Source organism: Acomys russatus, chromosome 13, assembly GCF_903995435.1.
Source record: "Acomys russatus chromosome 13, mAcoRus1.1, whole genome shotgun sequence".
NCBI lineage: Eukaryota > Metazoa > Chordata > Mammalia > Rodentia > Muridae > Acomys > Acomys russatus.
In genome coordinates this window covers 57,189,811-57,208,354 of record NC_067149.1, presented here as the reverse complement: position 1 = coordinate 57,208,354, position 18,544 = coordinate 57,189,811, and the positions used below count along the sequence as shown (strand labels likewise).

Genomic DNA, 18,544 nt, shown 5'->3' with positions numbered 1-18,544 from the left:
TTTACTCAGATTGTTTTATGGTCATGAAAAATGTGGAAAGAAATGATTTTAACAACCCTCTCCCCTTTCTCCAGCAGATTTCATTTTACCCTATTTCAGTAGTTACTGTGAGAATTACCTTACCTCATATTCCTTGGTACATGAGTGACTCACTTTCCAAACCTCGGCAATAGCTTTATTCTACCTTTTTTTTTTGGTCATCAAATATAGTCCAGGGAAGAAACAGCTTTCTTTTGAGCTTTCCACAGTTATTTTTACTGTAAAGTTTATTTTGAGGGCTGATACAGTGACAGATGTTATGACTAAGTTTAACCCGTACTGTAGAGCCATTCAGGAGCCTCAGGGATTGCTTAGCGCTAAGGGAGTATTAGTTATTTGAGGAATTCAGTTTGTCACCTGACTTTATACTGACTTTCTATACCAGAGATGACAAGCTATCAAGCAAAAGTGGTACTTCATAGGAAGAAGCAGAAATGTATTAGAAAAAAAATAAGTAATAATGAAGTCTCATTTTGGAGGAGATATTTTTCATCAACTCCAGAGAGCAATTTAATCTGAAAGTATACTTATATACTGCTATGATAAATGTTAGAAACTTCTCTGCTGAGGCTTATGTCCTATGTTCTTTGTCTTCTTCCTTCCATGGCATTGACTGATGGTAATGTAATATATGGAGTGGGTTTCACTTTGTTACCTACTTTCAGCTCATTTTTACGTGCTTCTGTAGGTATATGTATTGGACGGACTGGGGAGAAATCCCAAAAATTGAACGAGCTGCTCTGGATGGCTCTGACCGAGTAGTTCTTGTTAACACTTCTCTTGGCTGGCCAAATGGCCTAGCCCTGGATTACGGTGAAGGCACAATATACTGGGGAGACGCCAAAACAGACAAGATTGAGGTTGGTTTCTTTCTTTCTTTTAAAAAAATACTGAAAACCAATTTTATAATGGTCAGTAGTAGTTTGGTTAACATAGCCTCTCAACAGTTGTCTGGGATTCCAGGACATCAGTTCCAGAAACCTTCCTCAGTGCTCTCATCTCTAGAGAGTGGGCTATCTTACACCCAACCCGCGGGTCTCTGAGTTGTTAGCGTAAGAAATGTGCATATTGTTGTTTCTGGACGTCACAGCTTTTGGAATGATTTGCTTCATTTTAGGTAAAGCTGCTGCCTGAATTTTCTAAAGCCAGTTTTCTGCAAGCCAAAATTATATGAAATCTATACGGTAAAGCCTGGCAGTGCTAACTCAGGAAAACAAAGCATGGGTGTGAGAGTGTGCGTGCACGTGCGTGTGTGTGTGTGTGTGTGTGTGTGTGTGTGTGTGTGTGTAATTTTGTAGTGGAATATGTTAAATACCTAATTGGTTACATGAAAACAAAAAATTTTTTGTTTATTGACACATGGTTTCACTGTGTAGACCAGGCTAGTCTCAAACCCATGATTCTTTTGTGTTGGTTTCCTAGGTGCTGGGATTACAGGCATGTGCCACCATACCACATTAAAAACAAGTTTTAAATTGTGAACTATATGGGAGAAGTAGTTAGCCAGATCCTGCGGGAAAGATTTACCAAGTGATAGAATTAAGTTTGTGGGAAATAGAATTACGGTGAAAATAATCAGTTGTAAGTATTTTATCAGAATGTTTTGTAAATGACACATCCTTGATGCCGAGTGTGGATTGGGCTGTCATTTTGGGGACACTCTTCTTCATATAAGTGATGACTTTGAAGGAAAGACTTCTTTATAGACAGCCCCTGCACAAACATACCTTATGGGCACACTGTTTGGACTTTGGTAGTTCTGAGAAGTGCTGGGGATACTCAGGGAATAATGAATTAAGAGCCTTCCTTCCAGAGTGGAAACTTGGAATTGAAGAAATCCTTTAATAGTTCACCAGTCCCAAATACTGAAAATTGCATTTCCCCCCTACAGCTGGTTTCCATTAGCAGAAGGGTTTGCATGGACTGTGTAATGTTTCTCCCTGTTATTAGAGTTTCGGTGCACCACCCCCACCACAGTACAAGTTAGTATTTGGATCTGTAACAGCTGGAGGGGAGTGCTAATGTGACAGAGGTGATAGATTCATGTTTCAGGCAGGTTGCTAGCTTTGTTTGCTTAAGTAGACATCACTCATCAAACCCTAGCCCTTTCACTGTGGATCGAGTAAGGACCCTACATGAGCATAGAGGAAAACAGCTAAATGCTTGTGTTTCATAGAAGAAGTGTCTAGTCTTAAATTTTACACAACAGGGAAAAATACTGGGTTTATTTTCACCTAGAGATTTTTAAAAATTTTATTTTTGGTTTTGTCTGCAGTTTATTGTGAGCAGTTGATTGGCTTGAGAAAAAAAGGTATTGCTTCTTACTTTCAGGTATATTTTTTTAAACATAAATTTAGTCAAAGCCACAAATAGTTGAGGGGATTCAGATAGAGAAATGTGGATTTATTCACAAAATGAGCACATAATAATTGATTAAAGTTTTTATTGTGTATACAGTGGTACAGTTGTTCTCTTTCCCCTTCTCTACTTCTTGTGCTGTTATTTGTCTCCTTGCTTAACATGCACAAGGCTGTGTGTGTGTGTGTGTGTGTGTGTGTGTGCGTGTGTGTGTGTGTGCATGTGCGCAGCATGAAATGTAACCTCCCTTTGATAGTGATAAACTTACTTTCAGGAAACTATACAGGAAGGCTTCCCCAGTTTTCCTCTGGAGATTTTGGTGTACTTTCACAAGTTGGATGCCAATGCTCTTGCCTGTTTCTTTCAGACACATCTAGAACACAGCAGTTACTCTGTTTATCTCTACTGCCTTCTTTCTTCTGTTCCTTGTTTTCCTCCTGTCTTTCTTTGGTCTTTGCTGTGTTGCCCAAGTTCTGTTGTCCTGGGCTGCAGTGATTTTCTTGCCTTACACTAAAGTGTGTCCATACCTAAAAAGGATGATTGATACCTTGCTTATTAACCCCTTTTACATTGATGTGTAAAGTTGCCGATGGATGGCAGACTGAGTTGTTTTAAAAGCACAGCACTTCCATCCAGATCATCTTACATAATTTGAGGAGGAAAGGAATTCATTTTTATCCTTACACTAGTAGTGATTATGGAAATGTTTGTCCACAGTGTTTCCATCCTTGTACTTTAGATTACCAGATAATATTACACTATGATTTTGGGAAAGGTGTGTTAATTTTAAAGTTTAATTGTTAGACTCTTGTGATGCAGCAGCAGCTTGTGGGTACTCCTCTGACCTAGTAGGGATGAGAAGATCACTTTCAGCCTTGTCTTCTAAAAAAACTTCGCAGATGTATCATGCCTAGGAGTAGGGGACTATATGGGAATTCCAGGCTGTGGAAGCCCTGTTTTTTTCTAAAGACTTAGAGTTTACTTTGGATCGCATATGTAGTACAGTTGAGAAAAAAAGATACTTATCTGCTAAATTATTCTGTGGCACAACCATTTCAACACTTGTCCACACTGGCCTTTGTTCCCTCAGTGAGTGAGGGCCTTGGGCCTGCTTCTCTCTCTTCTGTTGAAGTGGCAGATGTTGGCTGTGTTGAGTTGATTAAGGATTCAGAGAAACAAAGGACAAGAACGAGAGCCCTAGCTTTCAGACTAGATTCTTCTTCTTTTTTTTTTTTTTTACAGAGTTATGGAAAGGTAGACTAGATTTTCTTGATACTTAGAATCGTCTTCTACAAATAGAGGCACGATACAGATATTACTAATGATGTCACTTTAAAAAAGCAATGGCGTCGTGCTTCCACATAAAGATGTGTAGGTGAGAGCAGTGCTTCCTCAGCTCAGCGGCTGCTGTGGCTGCGGGTGGTGGTTAAAGGTGCAAGCTGGTGCTTGTCCTGCGGTGTCTGCACGGCCTGGGAATGCTCCTGTCACTGTGTGGGCAGACCTATGCCATTATACTTTATTCCTGAGCCTTCCAGTCTCTACTAGAGTGCTAGGGCTTCTTGTATTATGAGAAAGAAATTTCAATTTTTCTGGAAAGGGAGATGTCAAAAACTTTTATATCTTTTTTATATGACCTTACAGTTATTGGAAAACCATTGTTATTTTGACAACATTCACATCTTTGTCAGATGTCACAGTGCTCCAAACATGGTTAGCACCTAGTACCTGCAATACTGCTTATTGATAGCAAAGACATGTCATCCATACTTTAAAGCATTCCTTGTCATGATATAAAGTTAAGAAAGTACTGTGAGCTTGATTTTTTGTTTGTTTGTTGTTGACTTTAGTTTTTGAGAATGGGTCTTTACTTTGCCTGCACTGGCCTTAGTTCCCATCTTCCTGCCTTGGTCTCCCAACCATCATGCTGTCCAGTTAGGTTGTGTTTTCTTGAGGATGCTTTCTCGTTGTGTATTCATTTAACCAGCTGGGGAGGAAATTACGTTTTGATCATTCTTTTATCAAAATAATATTATCATAACTAAAATTACTTTATAGCTTGTTTGTTTTTGTTTTTTGTTTTTCGAGACAGGTTCTCTCTGTGTAGCCTTGACTGTTCTGGAGTCACTTTGTAGACCAGGCTGGCTTTGAACTCACAGTGATCTGACTGCCTCTGCCTCCCGAGTGCTAGGATTAAAGGCGTGTGCCACCACGCCTTGTTTATAGCTTGTTTTTACTGTGCTTTTTGTTTGTCCTCTCTCCTTGATTCTGAGCTTCTTCTGACAGTGTTGCAGTACTTGGTAGTTACAGCTTAAAGGATTTTCTTGTCTTCTTGAACACGTGTAAATTGTTTGAAATCTCTTATTGTAAGTTGCTTTACTTTGATAATGCAGTATCTGTAGGTTGTGTTGTCCAGATCTGATTATACCCGGCACTTTTTTTTTTTTTTTGCGGGGGGAAGGGGTGCGGAGACAGACAAATTATTAGAATCTTTGGTACCGAGCTAGTGTGTTGAAAACTTGGCAGCTGGTGAATGTTCTCTTTCATATTCTGAACCTGCGATTGCTGAGCTGCATTTTCCTCTGACGGCAGCTTCCTCTGCTTTATCAATACCCTAATAAGGAAATTTCTTTTCCATGTATTCAGATTTCTTTTTAAAGGAATTTTTTTGTCTCACATATTTAGGCTACATAATTTGCAAGTCTGTCAGAACACTCATAGACCTGTCTATGCTCTCATCCTTGTTGTTGGCTTCTAAGATTAAGAAATTATAACAATATACTTATCTTTTGTTAAGATAAAGCTGTTATTTTATAAATATCAGTGAGTGCTTCCTTTTGAATCTTCTCTAGTTTAGGACATTCATTTTCAGTGTTCCTTACATGGATTATGCGTTCAGTTTGAGAACTGTTTGAGATGGTACCCTTAGATTCCTGAATCTTTGCCCTTGAACTTCCTTGCCATACTTTGTATTATGCTTGTGAATTTATATTTCCCCCTACATCTTAGAACGATTGAAAAAACTCTGTCATTGGAGTCTTAAGCATGGTTTGCTTCATTTTATCATTTTATGTTTTTTAGGAGTACAAAGGGGGTCATAAGAAGTTTGTTGATTGTTTCCTATTGAAAGTTTGTTGATACAGTACAGTCATAGAGACATGATTTAATGTGATACAGCCTACAGAAGCCAGAGCAGTCCATCAACCGCTTGTGTGCTGTGGTTGCCTCATTGTGCACTCAGTCTGGCACTCAAGTACGTACCAAGAGAGCTTTGATGATAGGTGTGATTGCACTCTCCTGATGGCCACAGCACACCCTGTAGATTCACTTCAATTAGGACCTTGGATAGATTCATCTATAAAGTTTCAGAACAACCTAATGCATGTTGGTACTTAGCACTTCAGTCGCCTAGTTTTGAGCTTGTTCTTGAACCGTTTTCTAAAAATGATTTGCTGTTTTGGTTATACATCTTGTATTTAATAGAAGACCACTAACAGTGATTTTTTTGTTTGTTTGTTTCAGTCTTATTCTTTTTTAAGTACTTTATTCCTGGCTGTGGGCAAAGCTCAGTGGCATAGTATTTGCCTAGTATGTTCAAGGCCTGAAGCAGTTGGCTACCACCTAATGTCATTCCTTTGGGCTTTGATCTCAGGGAAAAGGGCCCTGGTTTTACTGTCTTACTTTGTTGATAAGGTGGAGTATGCATCTTCAAGTTTATGTCCATGTTCGGTAGTGAAGAATGGTAAACTCAATTTCTTTTTTGGAAAATTTTACAATACTGGGCCCTCACCATTTTTATTTTATATTTAAGTGAGTAAACTTAAATAATTTACATAATCTTTAGTGTTTGTATTTTGACCAATATGTCCACTTGAACCAAATAATATTTAAGATTCTTTTTAGCTATAACATTTCTGATATTTAATATTTTGTCTCTTAGGTTAAGAAAGAGTAATTTACATTGTCTTGGGAGAATTACTAAAAGGAATTTGGATTGCAGTTGGCTTTTTTTTTTTTTTTTTTTCCTTTTCGTTTTTATTTGCTTCACAGTTAATCACCATTAAGGTAAAGCAACTTGTTGAGAGCTGCAGCTAAGTCAGTTTTCCTGAAAGACACTTTTCTGCTAAGCTGTTCATGACTTCTCTTGGGGCGGGTGACCAGAGGTTGATTCACTCCAGGTGGCTGAGGGACTGATTTCTGTAAGTCTAGCGTGGTGAGTCTTTGCTCTTACCTTGGGCAGTTACAGAAGCATGCATCAGGGGTTACCCAACCAAAGAAGAGTCTGCCCTGCAATGATTACTAACTGCTTATATATTCTTGGGGTGAGGCAGGGGGTCTCATGTACCCTACTTCCTAGAGTGCCTTATTAACTCATGACTTTTTCATTAACTGCCTGGTGAGCCCCACCCCGTTCTATAAGGCAGGGTTAATGCGGATGGTCTGTGGGTAGTCACAGCTGCTCTGATTTCAAGACTGCAGTGGCCACGTCAGCACCCAGAGGACAGAGTTTCAGCTCCTACATACAGTCTACCCCATTACTAAGACAACTGCTAAGTTAAATAAATGTTTTAAGCTGTTGTTTGATGCTTGCCAAATATATTAATTCTTTTAAACTAATAGAGTGCTTGACAATGACATTTTACTGCAGTCACATTTTTGTATCTTGGGAAGTTGTATCAAAGATAAGATACACTTCTTTAAAATCTGATACAACTTTCTGAATTGATTCACTTTTGATGGTGTGCTTTCTTTCTATATTGACTGGAGTATTTAAAGTGCAATTATTCATTTAGAGCAGTGGCTCTCAACCTTCCTAATGCTGCGGCCCTTTAATATAGGTCTTCATGTTGTGGCCCCAACCATAAAATTATTGTATTGTTACTTCATAACCATAATTTTGCTACTACTACGAATCATAGGGAAACAGCTGAAATGCAGGATATATATCTGATATGCCACTCCAAAAGGGTCACGACTCACATGTTGAGAGCCACTGATTGAGAGCATAATTTAAGCACACGGTGTGGAGCTTTGTAGCATCGCCATTCCAGCTGTTCTGTTGTCACGTGTTGCTTCAACATGTCTGGTCAGGTGAAGTTGCATAGAAGCAGTTTTGGTAGTTGACGGGCAGCACTCCAAGATTTCATGGGTAAGTCTGTCTTGACATGTAATTAGCTGATGCAGCTGCTGAAAAGTTGGATGATGTCTGTTAGAAGTCTGCCATTACTTAGTGCACATTGTGTTATAGTTAGCTCACATCTATTGCCTGTGTCGCCTGTGCTCTCAGTGTGGCCAACAGGGTTAGGAACTGCCTCAGACTGCTGAGCCCACACCACAGTGCGGTGGTAGCTGCCGAGCCACTGCAGACTCTAGTTTAGATTTGGAGTTAGATTTTAGAGATGACAGCAGTCTAATTTCAGTTTAACTAATTAAACCGGTGTGAGGTAATACAGTGAAACACTCTCAGGAGTTGCCTGGTATAATTAGTGACTGCTTAGTTTTTAAAGTTAAAGGTTATTTTTGGGAATCACCTAAATTTTTTCATCTGTTCAGGATTTAGTTACAAATGAGCTTTTACCATGATTTGCTTTATTTTAAATGTAAAAGTTTTAAATTTAGTAATCTGTCCGAAACTGTTGTTCATTGGCCTTGAGAACTGCACAGTGATTTTCCTGGAGACCAAGCAGCTTGTTCTCTCCCGTGCAGCCTGCCCCTCTTCCATGCAGCTCCTACTCACCACAAGGGCAGCATGGCTGGTCGGGAGCACTGTTTCCTAAGAGGAATGTCACCTCTGCAGAGAGAAATGAATTCAGTAGTCATCGGACCCTTACACAAAGGGAATCAGACCATTCTGTAGATTTTAGTTTTTCCAGTCAGACTTCACTTAAGCTGGTGATCCTTTAATCTCTTCAGAGGATCCTTTTAATTGTTTTCTGCATCATATTAACAACAAAAGCGATAAGCACATTTATTCCTCACAGCAATTATCATTATTGTTATTATTCAGGTGCCCTTAGACTTATTCCTTATCTCCATTCCTTCATTTTTCTCATTATGGAAGATTTCAGGCCTATAAAAAGCAGAATAAGATAATCATGAACCACCCAGATGTCCGTACTGGCTTATCCAGAAGGCTGCACAGCTCAAGGGAAGGGCTTTCTTACCAACGTTACTGTACTGTTAAAGCTGTTTTGAGATGAGAAAAAGCAGAACAGTTGGGCTTTTGTGTTACTCTTACACAATGTAGACTTGTAAATGTGATGTAAGTAAAAAGATTTTAAAGTGTATTTTTTTTTTAATCGAACCCTCAACCCCACACTGAAGATAATAGGCACAGAAGAGAGCAGGGTTATAAATTTGAAATGGAGAAGAATAAATTCATTGTATGCTGTGTAATGACTACCTCATTGAAATTTGAATCCTGAATAATCCAGCATGTGGCCACTAGCCAGATGTGAGGATTTAGCACTTACAGTATGGCTCGTCTGACCTGTGTGAAATACAGAGTAAGAGACCTGGAATGAAAACAAAAATCCATAAAACCTATTTAATAAACTTAATATTTATTACATTGAGAGGACTTGTGACTATGTTACACTAAGAATATAATTTTGCGTCTGCTCCATTTTACTTTTTACAATGTGGTTACCAGAAAATTTAGAATTGAAAGATGGGCATGATGGCTGGCATACATTTAAAATCTTTGAGGTAGGAAGATTCGGAGTTTTAGGCCAGGGATGGTTGGGTTACACAGTGACAGATTGTCTCAGAATATCAAATAAAAAAGTTAGAGAAGTTGAAGTTGCCATCCACTTGGCTCATGCTTGTCAATTGTACTTTATTTCTCTTGAACAGCTTTGCTTTAGACTCAATTCTGTTGTAAAAATTATAACATGAGAACAGAGAGGCTAAAGAATGAAGAGGGAAAATGTGAGCACAATTATATTAAAATATTTGGCACATCTTAATTACATTGACTAAACTGAAGTAAACATGACTTGTTATGTCTTGTGTGGTTCGTTCCTTCCCCTACCCCCCCAAAAAGCCTTTTAGTCTTAAAACAGAAAGAGTATCTTTTTCTTATTCTTTGGTGATTTTATGCATATACACATGTATGTGTATATACATATCCACACCAAGCCTTCCCCTCCCACGCCCCCTATACATACTTCAGTGAGTGCCTTACTTTCATGCCCTTCCTTCCTTCCTTTCTTTTCTTTTCTTTCTTGCTTTCTCTCTCTCTCTTTTTTTTTTTGAGAGTCCTGCTGAGTCCTGGTAGTGCTGCCTGCTGGAGGTGTTTGACCTTTTTAGCTTGCTCTTGTGTAGGTGACCACAGCCTTTAGTGGGCAGGGCGTGGTGGCTAGAAAGAGTGTGCCATCAGAGCTAGCTTCAGCTTCCCAAGAACTTATGTTTCTAAAGATCTTCTTAAGACTTTATTTATTGTTATTGTTTTGCGAGATGTTGCTTTAAAAAAAATATATAACAAACACCCTCCCCCCAAATGTGCTTTCCTGGCATTTCTTCTTTCTGAGACCCTTGCCGGTACTTAGAGTATGTTGGACATAGACATGCTCTGTTTTGTTTAGGACCCCACTGCCTGCATTTCTGATATCCAGAAAGCATTGAAGGCTTGCCATATTTTCTTGCTAGTTTAGCTAGTGGAAAGAAATCTAACCAGAGACAGTGTTGGGAGATTGCTGTTCTTTGCTTCCCTTTGTGGGGGAAATGCTGGTTTTGTTATTGTTGCTATTATTTTGTTTTGGTTTGGTATTGTTGTTTCTTGGGAGGAATAAAGTATGATCTGGCAATGAAATAGAGATGCCATGTGAAATACATTGTGTTAAATTATTGTTGTTGCTATTTTAAAGATTTATTTATTATTTATACAGTATTCTGCCTGCATGTGAGCCAGCAGGCCAGAAGAGGGCACCAGATCTCATTATAGATGGTTATGAGCCGCCATGTGGTTGCAAGGAATTGAACTCAGGACCTTTGGAAGAGCAGCCAGTGCTCTTAACCTCTTAACCTCTGAACCATCTCTCCAGCCCCTGTGTTAAATTTTCCAAATATCAAAAAAGTAAAATAATTACAAGTGGCAGCTGGCTCAAAGGCATTTAAATAGGAGATTTTTTTTTAATTTTAATTTTTTAATTTTTATTTTATTATTTTTTTTTAATTTTAATTTTAATTTTTATTACCAGTGTCACAGAAATGGAACATTTTGGTAGGTTTAACATGGAGTAAACAGTGACCACCTAAGTTCTCCTGAAATACAGTTTTGTTGCATCATTCTCCCTGAAGACTTTTAAAGTATTGCCCTGTAGTTGCTCTTATCCCTGCACTTAATACATGCCCAGTGAAGCCTGGTGCTGTTTCCGAAGTGAGGCCTTCTGCTTCAGTCCGAGCGTCTGTTGGAACCCTTTAGGAAATGTACTAAGTGCATCCCTGACCTTGTGACTGCAACATGCTAATTCTTTTTTCTCAAAATACCTTATCTCTTTGTCACAATTCTAATTCTTCAAGATGAATTTCAGCTACTGTTTGTTGAGGTTTTCCCTGTTCTCCTCAGTCCACCTTCCTGACTAGCTGTGCTCTCACTTACCTTAGAAATCATCATGTCATTGGCGGTGATCTGGGTGAACTAGCTGCAACTGTTTGACTTAGGATGAGATGGGTAGGAAAGTCACAGTAGGAGCCAGGCAGAGTGACACACTCCTCTGACACACATACTTGGGAGGCAGAGGCAAGTGGATCTCTGTGAGTTTAAGGCTAGCCTGGTCTACAAGCTAGTCCAGGATAACCAAGGCTACACAGAGAAGCCATATCTAGAAAAACAAAAACAAGAAAAGAAAAGCCACAGTAGACCCCAGCACATTGTCAGCTTATCCCTTTTGTTTACTAACTTAGTTGTTAATGTCTAAGTAGCAAAAGCAAACACCGCTGAAGTTAGGAAGTAGGAACAAAGATGCCATTGTACAGCTGTTTACTGGATGTCAGGACATCATGGCCTTTTATCCTTTAACTGTATGGTTATTTCAGTTCTTTATTTCCACGTACTCTTTTATACTTATGTACTTCTTTATATTTTATAGCATTACATTTTAATAATTAAATGTATCTGGTTATACTTAGGTATTGAAACATTTCAGTAAAATAAATTTTAGCCAGTAAAAACTAACATTTATTTACACCTACTGTACATTTGACTCTGACAGAGTGAACATTATTTTGACTAGTTTTTGAATAATCAATGTTAGTAGGCAGTTCACTTACTATCCAGTGTTGGAAAAGATTCTGAACTGTTTCTGTCACTATTATTTGCTGATCACTTGAGATTAAAAAAAAAATCATAAGAATTGTGGAAGGGTAGCTATTAAATGGAAGATGCAGAATTATTTGAGCTAAAAAAGTCATTTTGAGTTGTGGCTTCTGTTAATTTTTATTTGTGATTCTGTTTTATTCTTAGCCTATTGTCCAAATCCATACCTAATCATCCATTTTTTAAGATGTATTATTTTTATTTTATGTGTATGAATATTTTGCCTGCATGTAAGTATGTGCATCATGTGTATGCCTGGGGCCTGCAGAGACCATAAGAGTGCACAGATTCCCTGGAATTGGAATTATAAAGGCTTGTGAGTTGCCATATTGGTGCTGGGGATAGAACCTGGGTCCACTGGAAGAGCATCCAGTGCTCTTAACCATAGCCATCTCTCTAGCCCCTATCATTCATTTTTTAATTTAAAATTTTATTTATATTTTGTATGTAGTGCTGCTGATATATGTGAGTGCCTGTAGAGGCCAGAAGTTAACTTCAGGTGTATCTTTCAGGTATTGCCTGTCATGGTTTCTGAGACAGGGAGCCTTGGGAGCTCACTCAGTAGGCTGCTAGCTGGCTAGAAAGCCCCAGGAATCTTGTCCCCACCTTCCAGCGCTGGGATTGTGAGCAAGTGCCATTGTACTGAGCTTTCTATGGGGAGCAAAGTCAGGTCCTCCTGCTTAGGCACACAGCCTAACTGTGTCACTATAGCCCTTGGCAATATTGTATTTAAGCTGTTCATTTATTCAAGTAAACAAGTAAAATGATACAGGGTAATAGAGCTCAAAGGAAAGAACTCGGAAGATCCTTTAATTTTTTTGAAGTAGAAATATAAATTTTATGTTACGGCATTCCTTCGCTGTTAGTCATCTCATTTGTACTTTTAGACTAATAAATTCATTTTAATAGGATGGATAACTTTGAATGTAGTCAGCAAATTAGTGTAATTTATGAAATGTAGTATAATCTGAGATAATTTATTTAAGATAACAATAAAGCAGTTGGACATGTTGGCACAGGCCTTTAATCCCACCATTCAGGGAAGCAGAGGCAGGCGGAGCACTTGAGTTCGAGGCTAGCCTGGTCTACAAAGTGAGTCCTGGACAGCCAAGGCTACATAGAGAAACCCTGGAAGGGGGTGGGTGGGAGATAGCAATAAAGCCAGTCATAAAGCCAAGCTCAACCAGAGTTGTTTTAATATACCATAATCTTTTTTTTAAACCTTTATTTCATGTGTGTTGGTGTTTTTTGCCTGCATAAATGTATAGACATAGGTCAGAGTGTCAGATCTTGGAGTTACTGACAGTTGTGAGCTGCCAGATGGGTGCTGGGATTTGAACCTGGGTCCTCTGGAAAAGCAGTCAGTGGTCTTAACTGCTGAGCCATCTCTCTAGCCCTCAGTATACCATAGTCTTATTTAAAAAAAAAGTTTGATAAGGGAGGCAGAGACAGGCAGATCTTTGAGTTCAAGGCTAGCCTGGTCTATAAAAATGAGTTCTAGGACAACCAAGCATGTTAGGTAGAGAAACCCTATCTCTGGGGAATGGGGGAGGAAAGAAAAGAAAAAAAATTTGATAATAAAGAATACTTAGTACTCTGTGTAGGGTGACCTCTGATAGGATGGTGGTTATCTCTTAATAAAGAGCACAGTTTATCTGTGTGTATATATATGTGACTTTTAGATGAGATCGTGCATTTCCCTGAAGAGGCAGGTGGAAATACTGCCATAGAGACTGACCACACGGTTCAGACAGATGGCTCAGCAGTTAAGAGCACTGGCTGCTTCTCTAGGGGTTATGGGTTTAATTCCCAGCACGCACATGGCCGCTCATAACTGTCTGTAACTCCAGTTCCAGGGGATCCATTGCACCAGGCATGCACGTGGTGCATACATTTGTGCATACAGACAAAGTGCTCGTACACATAAAATAAAATAAATAAATTTTTTAAAAAGAAACTAATCAGAAAGCCAAATGTGCTAAGATATTTCTATAATTCTAGCACTCCGATGGCTGAGGCAGAACACCGGAGGGTTCCAAACTATATTAACAGGAGCCTCTGACCAAACAGATACACTTTATAAGATCCTAATGAGATCATAGACTAGACTTACAGATGTTCTCCTTCTTCTCCAACTCACTTCCTCATTCCCTCTCCCCCACCCCCCGTGTGCACATGGAAATCAGAGGTTGGTGTTAGAGATGTCTTCCTAAGTCACTTTTCTACATAAAGTTAACATCAGAAATTGGGGTGACTCAAAAGGATTTTTGAAATCTATTACTTTTGAAAAATACGCAGCCAGTGAAATAAACTGAAATGAGAAACAACCTCAGAATAAAAAAGAAATAGAATCAGATTTTACTGAGCAAGCTTGGTGGAGTTTCAGTGGGTGTTTAAGAACATTGAACATTAAAAAAGTGCAAAGAGCTTAGGAACTCAGAAAAGCAAGACAGGAGCTAGAGGTCGTTTTTAGTAGTTACTTCATCTGAGTTACAGTTTGGAATCTATTTACAGCATGTTAAAGGAATTAGTGATAAGAGGAAGAGGCCGTGGTCACAGATCATATGCCAATAATATGGCAATAAAACAAGAACAGAAGATTAAAAGTGGATGTGCAGAATCATTCCATTTTTGTACACTCTTCCTGAGATGTTGTGTTAAAGCACAAGGGAAACTCTTGGGAAGCATTAGGAGGAAATTCTTGAAATGTGTGATGGTGCAGAGTGTTTGCCTAGGATACATGAAGCCCTGGATTCCAACTCCAGTGTGGGGTGGACTAAGAGTCAAGTGAGCTCTTTAATTAAGATGGGGACATAATGGGACTAGATAGGTGGCTAGCCATTAAGTATATTTGCTTCTCTTTTAAAAGACCCAGTTTGATTTCTCAGCACCTACACCAGCAAGTTGACAGTCGTCTGTAACACCACCTCCAGGGGATCTGACACATTTGTTCCTCTTGAGCACCTGTTCTAGTGCACACAAATCCACATGCAGACACAGCACCTACACATAATTAAAAATAATAAAAAACAAATCTTAACAAGATGAAGACATAATACAGAGCTTTAAGAAAGGTTTCAGTTTGGATATCTAGTAAAGGGAAATTCTTCACCCCAAAACTGTGAGTAGTGAGAGAATATGGCCAAGAGTTCTTTCTCTGTCTCTGACCTTAGAAAGGGATGGAGAATATATCTGTTCTCATGGCTTATTGTGTCCTGCCATGGTCTCTACAGGATTTAACTTTCGTGGTTCAAGTAGTGACGCTGCAGGAGTGAGAGGAGAGCACTGTACAGATGCGCTCTCCTGGCTGCTGTTAGGAAGTTGGGCTGAGAACTCTACACTGGTGATTTCTAATGATCCTCACAATCCCATTTTAGGATTATGGTCACTGATAATCTAAAAATGTATTTAAGCTGGAAATGGTGCCACACTCCTGTCATCCAGAGGGGGCTTGAAGCAGGAGAATCTTGAGTTTGTGGCCATTCTGAGCCATACTGTGAGATCCTATCTCAGAAGAAGAATTCTAAAGGAAATAAAATCTGGAATTCAAGCCCTCTGAGTAGTACAGACTGTGCTTCTAAGAGCCAGGGTAAACTGTCAGAGCTGGAGGGAGGAGGACAAAGTTTTATACACACGATGATAGCTGCCACGGTGATTTTCCCCCCCTTTAACCACAGTTTTTATATGATTCCTACACATTATTCCTGTGCCTTCTGTATGCCTTTATGCTCTCTAGTCCTCTCAAGTAGGCAGGCTTCCCCCCCCCCCCCTTTCGTTTCTGGTGAACAACACATATTTTATAGTAGGAGGAACCAAGAGTTTAAAAGTAACACTTTAAGCATTAAAGTTAAAAGAGTATAACTTGTTTTTACACGCCAGGCATACAAACAGCAGTTTCTCTTGCTTTGCCTCATTTGTGATAGAAGTATTTATTTCGTCGTGTCCCCAGTTTAAAAGCCACTCACCGTTTACTGAACTGTTGGCTAGGTGCTTGAATAGTGACTTTAGAAGGAATTTGGGCTCCTGCTAAAGCACACGTTCAGGTTAGACATAGAAAGAAATAACTGATTCCTTTTCACTGCTTACCCTTTTATTGCCACACACTATTTTGATATTTTACCTAAAATAAGAAGGTGTCTCTGTAGTTAAAAGTCCTTGGTGCTCTTGTAGAATCAGAGTTTGGTTCCTTCACATTGGACAGCTTACAGCTCCCAGTAATCCCAGTTCCAGAGCATCCTACCCCTCTTTTGGTCTCCATGGCCACCTGTATGCATGTGCTCATACATACATGCTCATTTTCACACCCGTACACAGACACATATATTAAGAAAATAATTTAAGAATGTCACATACATAAATTTTATCAAAGAAAGAAAATGTGAATATTCAAAAAAGTCTAAGCTTTTTTTTTCCAATTTAGATGTTAACTTCAATAGGTGTTTCATAAAGGACATGGAAAAGGGTTTAGTTTTTGATCTTCATAAAACATTGGCTGTTATATAAAATTATCTAATACTACCATTATATCTGATAGAGATAAGCATCAGTATAATCTCTTTAATTAGATAAACATGAAATATTATTGAAACTATAAGTGATAACACAGTATTATTTGGTCAATTTCCAAATGCTAGGTTTCTTTGATAGAAGTTCAGCAAACATGTATGAACTTTTAGAGAAGATAGAAAAGATATCACCTGGTTGCCCGTCTAGACACCCACAGTACTGACTTACTTGGAATACCTTACCTTCTCTATCTTAGGTATCCTGTGCTGGCCTCCAGGTTGTTATGGAGACTGAGGGTGCCTTTGAATTTCTGATCTTCCTGTCTCTACTTCTGAAGTGTTAATCTTACAGGCATATGCACCACTATGGCCCTGCTCCCCTTTTAAATGCTGGTAATTGAACTCGGGGCTTCCTGTGTGCTAGACAGGAACTCCACCAACTGAGCTATATCTTTATTCCTTGGAATATTTTGTACTGAGTTTATGGATTAAAAAATTAATATTTGCATATAAGATTATATCTGATGCCTTTTAAGGCATTTAAGACTATAGTAATAATCTTAAGGGGTTGACATTAGAAAGCTTTCTCCATCTCAAAACAAGGTTAGTACAGGTTGCTACAAATATGTGGCTGGATTTACTGATACTGCTGTTGGATAATTGGGAAGAGTAAGTGTAGCCTTGATTCTTGAAATGTGTCTGCACATAGCGTATTGCAGTCTCCGGGTAGAGTATTTTTTTTAATAAGTACCTCAGAAGAGTGATTTACTGAGACATTTTACCCTACATCTATTAAATTTTTGGTGAAGATTGTTACTTAGATAACAAAATTAAAAGCATCAACTTTGTTTACATGCAGTGTGACTTTAATGAATCTTAGTTTCCTTAGAAAAAAGCCAGACTCTAAAGGATGAAATAAAATGTGAAACAAAATAGTTCATTATATACTTTATAATCTGAGAAAAACATGCTAAGTTAATGATAATTTATGTTTAATTTTGAGTCATTTAATAGAAGATTTTTTTTTTTTTTTTTTTTGCTAAATCTAAGCGTACCAGAAAGCCTTTAAAGGAAGAATAATAAGAAATTAGAGAAAAGGAGGTCAAATGTGAACTTAAGATGAATGTTTTGAGATCATCCTCATTAAAGCACTGTGTTTTGTGACACACTGTCTTAGCTTTTGAAGACTTGGACTGTGATGTAGTAGGTGACAGGAGTTCCGTTTAAACACATTCAAAGGATAAGTACTGACCTAGTCCTCCTCCTTCTCTTCCACCGTAAACTTGAAGGTTATGAATACTGATGGCACTGGGAGACGAGTGTTGGTGGAAGACAAAATTCCTCACATATTTGGGTTTACCTTGTTGGGCGACTATGTTTACTGGACTGACTGGCAGAGGCGGAGCATTGAACGAGTCCACAAACGAAGCGCAGAAAGAGAGGTCATCATAGACCAGCTGCCTGACCTCATGGGACTGAAGGCCACGAGTGTACACAGAGTCATTGGTGAGTCGTTCCAGAATCTCTTAGAAGTGGAAACTAGGTCTAGAAAAGGTGAAGAGAGGCAGCAGTGTGTAAAGGTGAATTGTTGACGTTTGAAACAATTTAAAATCCTCTTTACCTGTTTAGTATTCTGACTTCACAGTGTGATCTTTTATGTGTAGACCCATAGGCAGCCACTCTCACCAAAGGAACTCAGCCTGCTGTGTGAATAATGCACTTTATTTTACAGCTTACTATGGGTATAAAAAAGTTGTTCATTCTTTTACTCATGGCTAATCCTGATACTGCTTGTTTGTAAAAATAGGGCTGAAACTAGGTCAGGACGACACATTAATGTTTTTATGAACCAAATGTGTCCTACTTTAAAAGTGAGTCTGTGTTGATGTGTCAGTGTGTTTGTCTTTCTGTGCCTTTGTAACATACTTTCTTTTAGGTTCCAACCCCTGTGCTGAGGAGAACGGAGGATGTAGCCATCTTTGCCTCTATAGGCCTCAAGGACTCCGATGTGCCTGTCCCATTGGCTTTGAACTCATCAGCGACATGAAGACCTGCATCGTTCCTGAGGCTTTCCTTCTGTTTTCCCGGAGAGCAGATATCAGACGCATCTCCTTGGAAACAAACAATAATAACGTGGCTATTCCACTCACTGGTGTCAAAGAAGCTTCTGCTTTGGATTTTGATGTCACAGACAACAGAATTTACTGGACTGACATATCACTAAAGGTTAGCAAGAAGTGTGCAGTGCTCAGGCTGGGGCTGTGCCATGCTTCACACCAGCAGCTTATGCAGGCTGACAGTGGGAGGAAGTACTGGTCATGAATTA

The 18,544-nt window shown here is 38.9% G+C and overlaps 1 protein-coding gene across 1 annotated transcript in view; it reads left to right on the top strand.

Moving 5' to 3' along the window:
- The window catches only part of Lrp6 (LDL receptor related protein 6), a 121,065-nt gene that overhangs the window by 60,987 nt on the left and 41,534 nt on the right, over nucleotides 1–18,544 (top strand). The window contains exons 7-9 of the mRNA XM_051155465.1: nucleotides 728–899; nucleotides 17,508–17,724; nucleotides 18,155–18,444. Coding sequence (XP_051011422.1) covers nucleotides 728–899; nucleotides 17,508–17,724; nucleotides 18,155–18,444 — 679 coding nt within the window. The remainder of the gene's footprint in view (nucleotides 1–727; nucleotides 900–17,507; nucleotides 17,725–18,154; nucleotides 18,445–18,544) is intronic.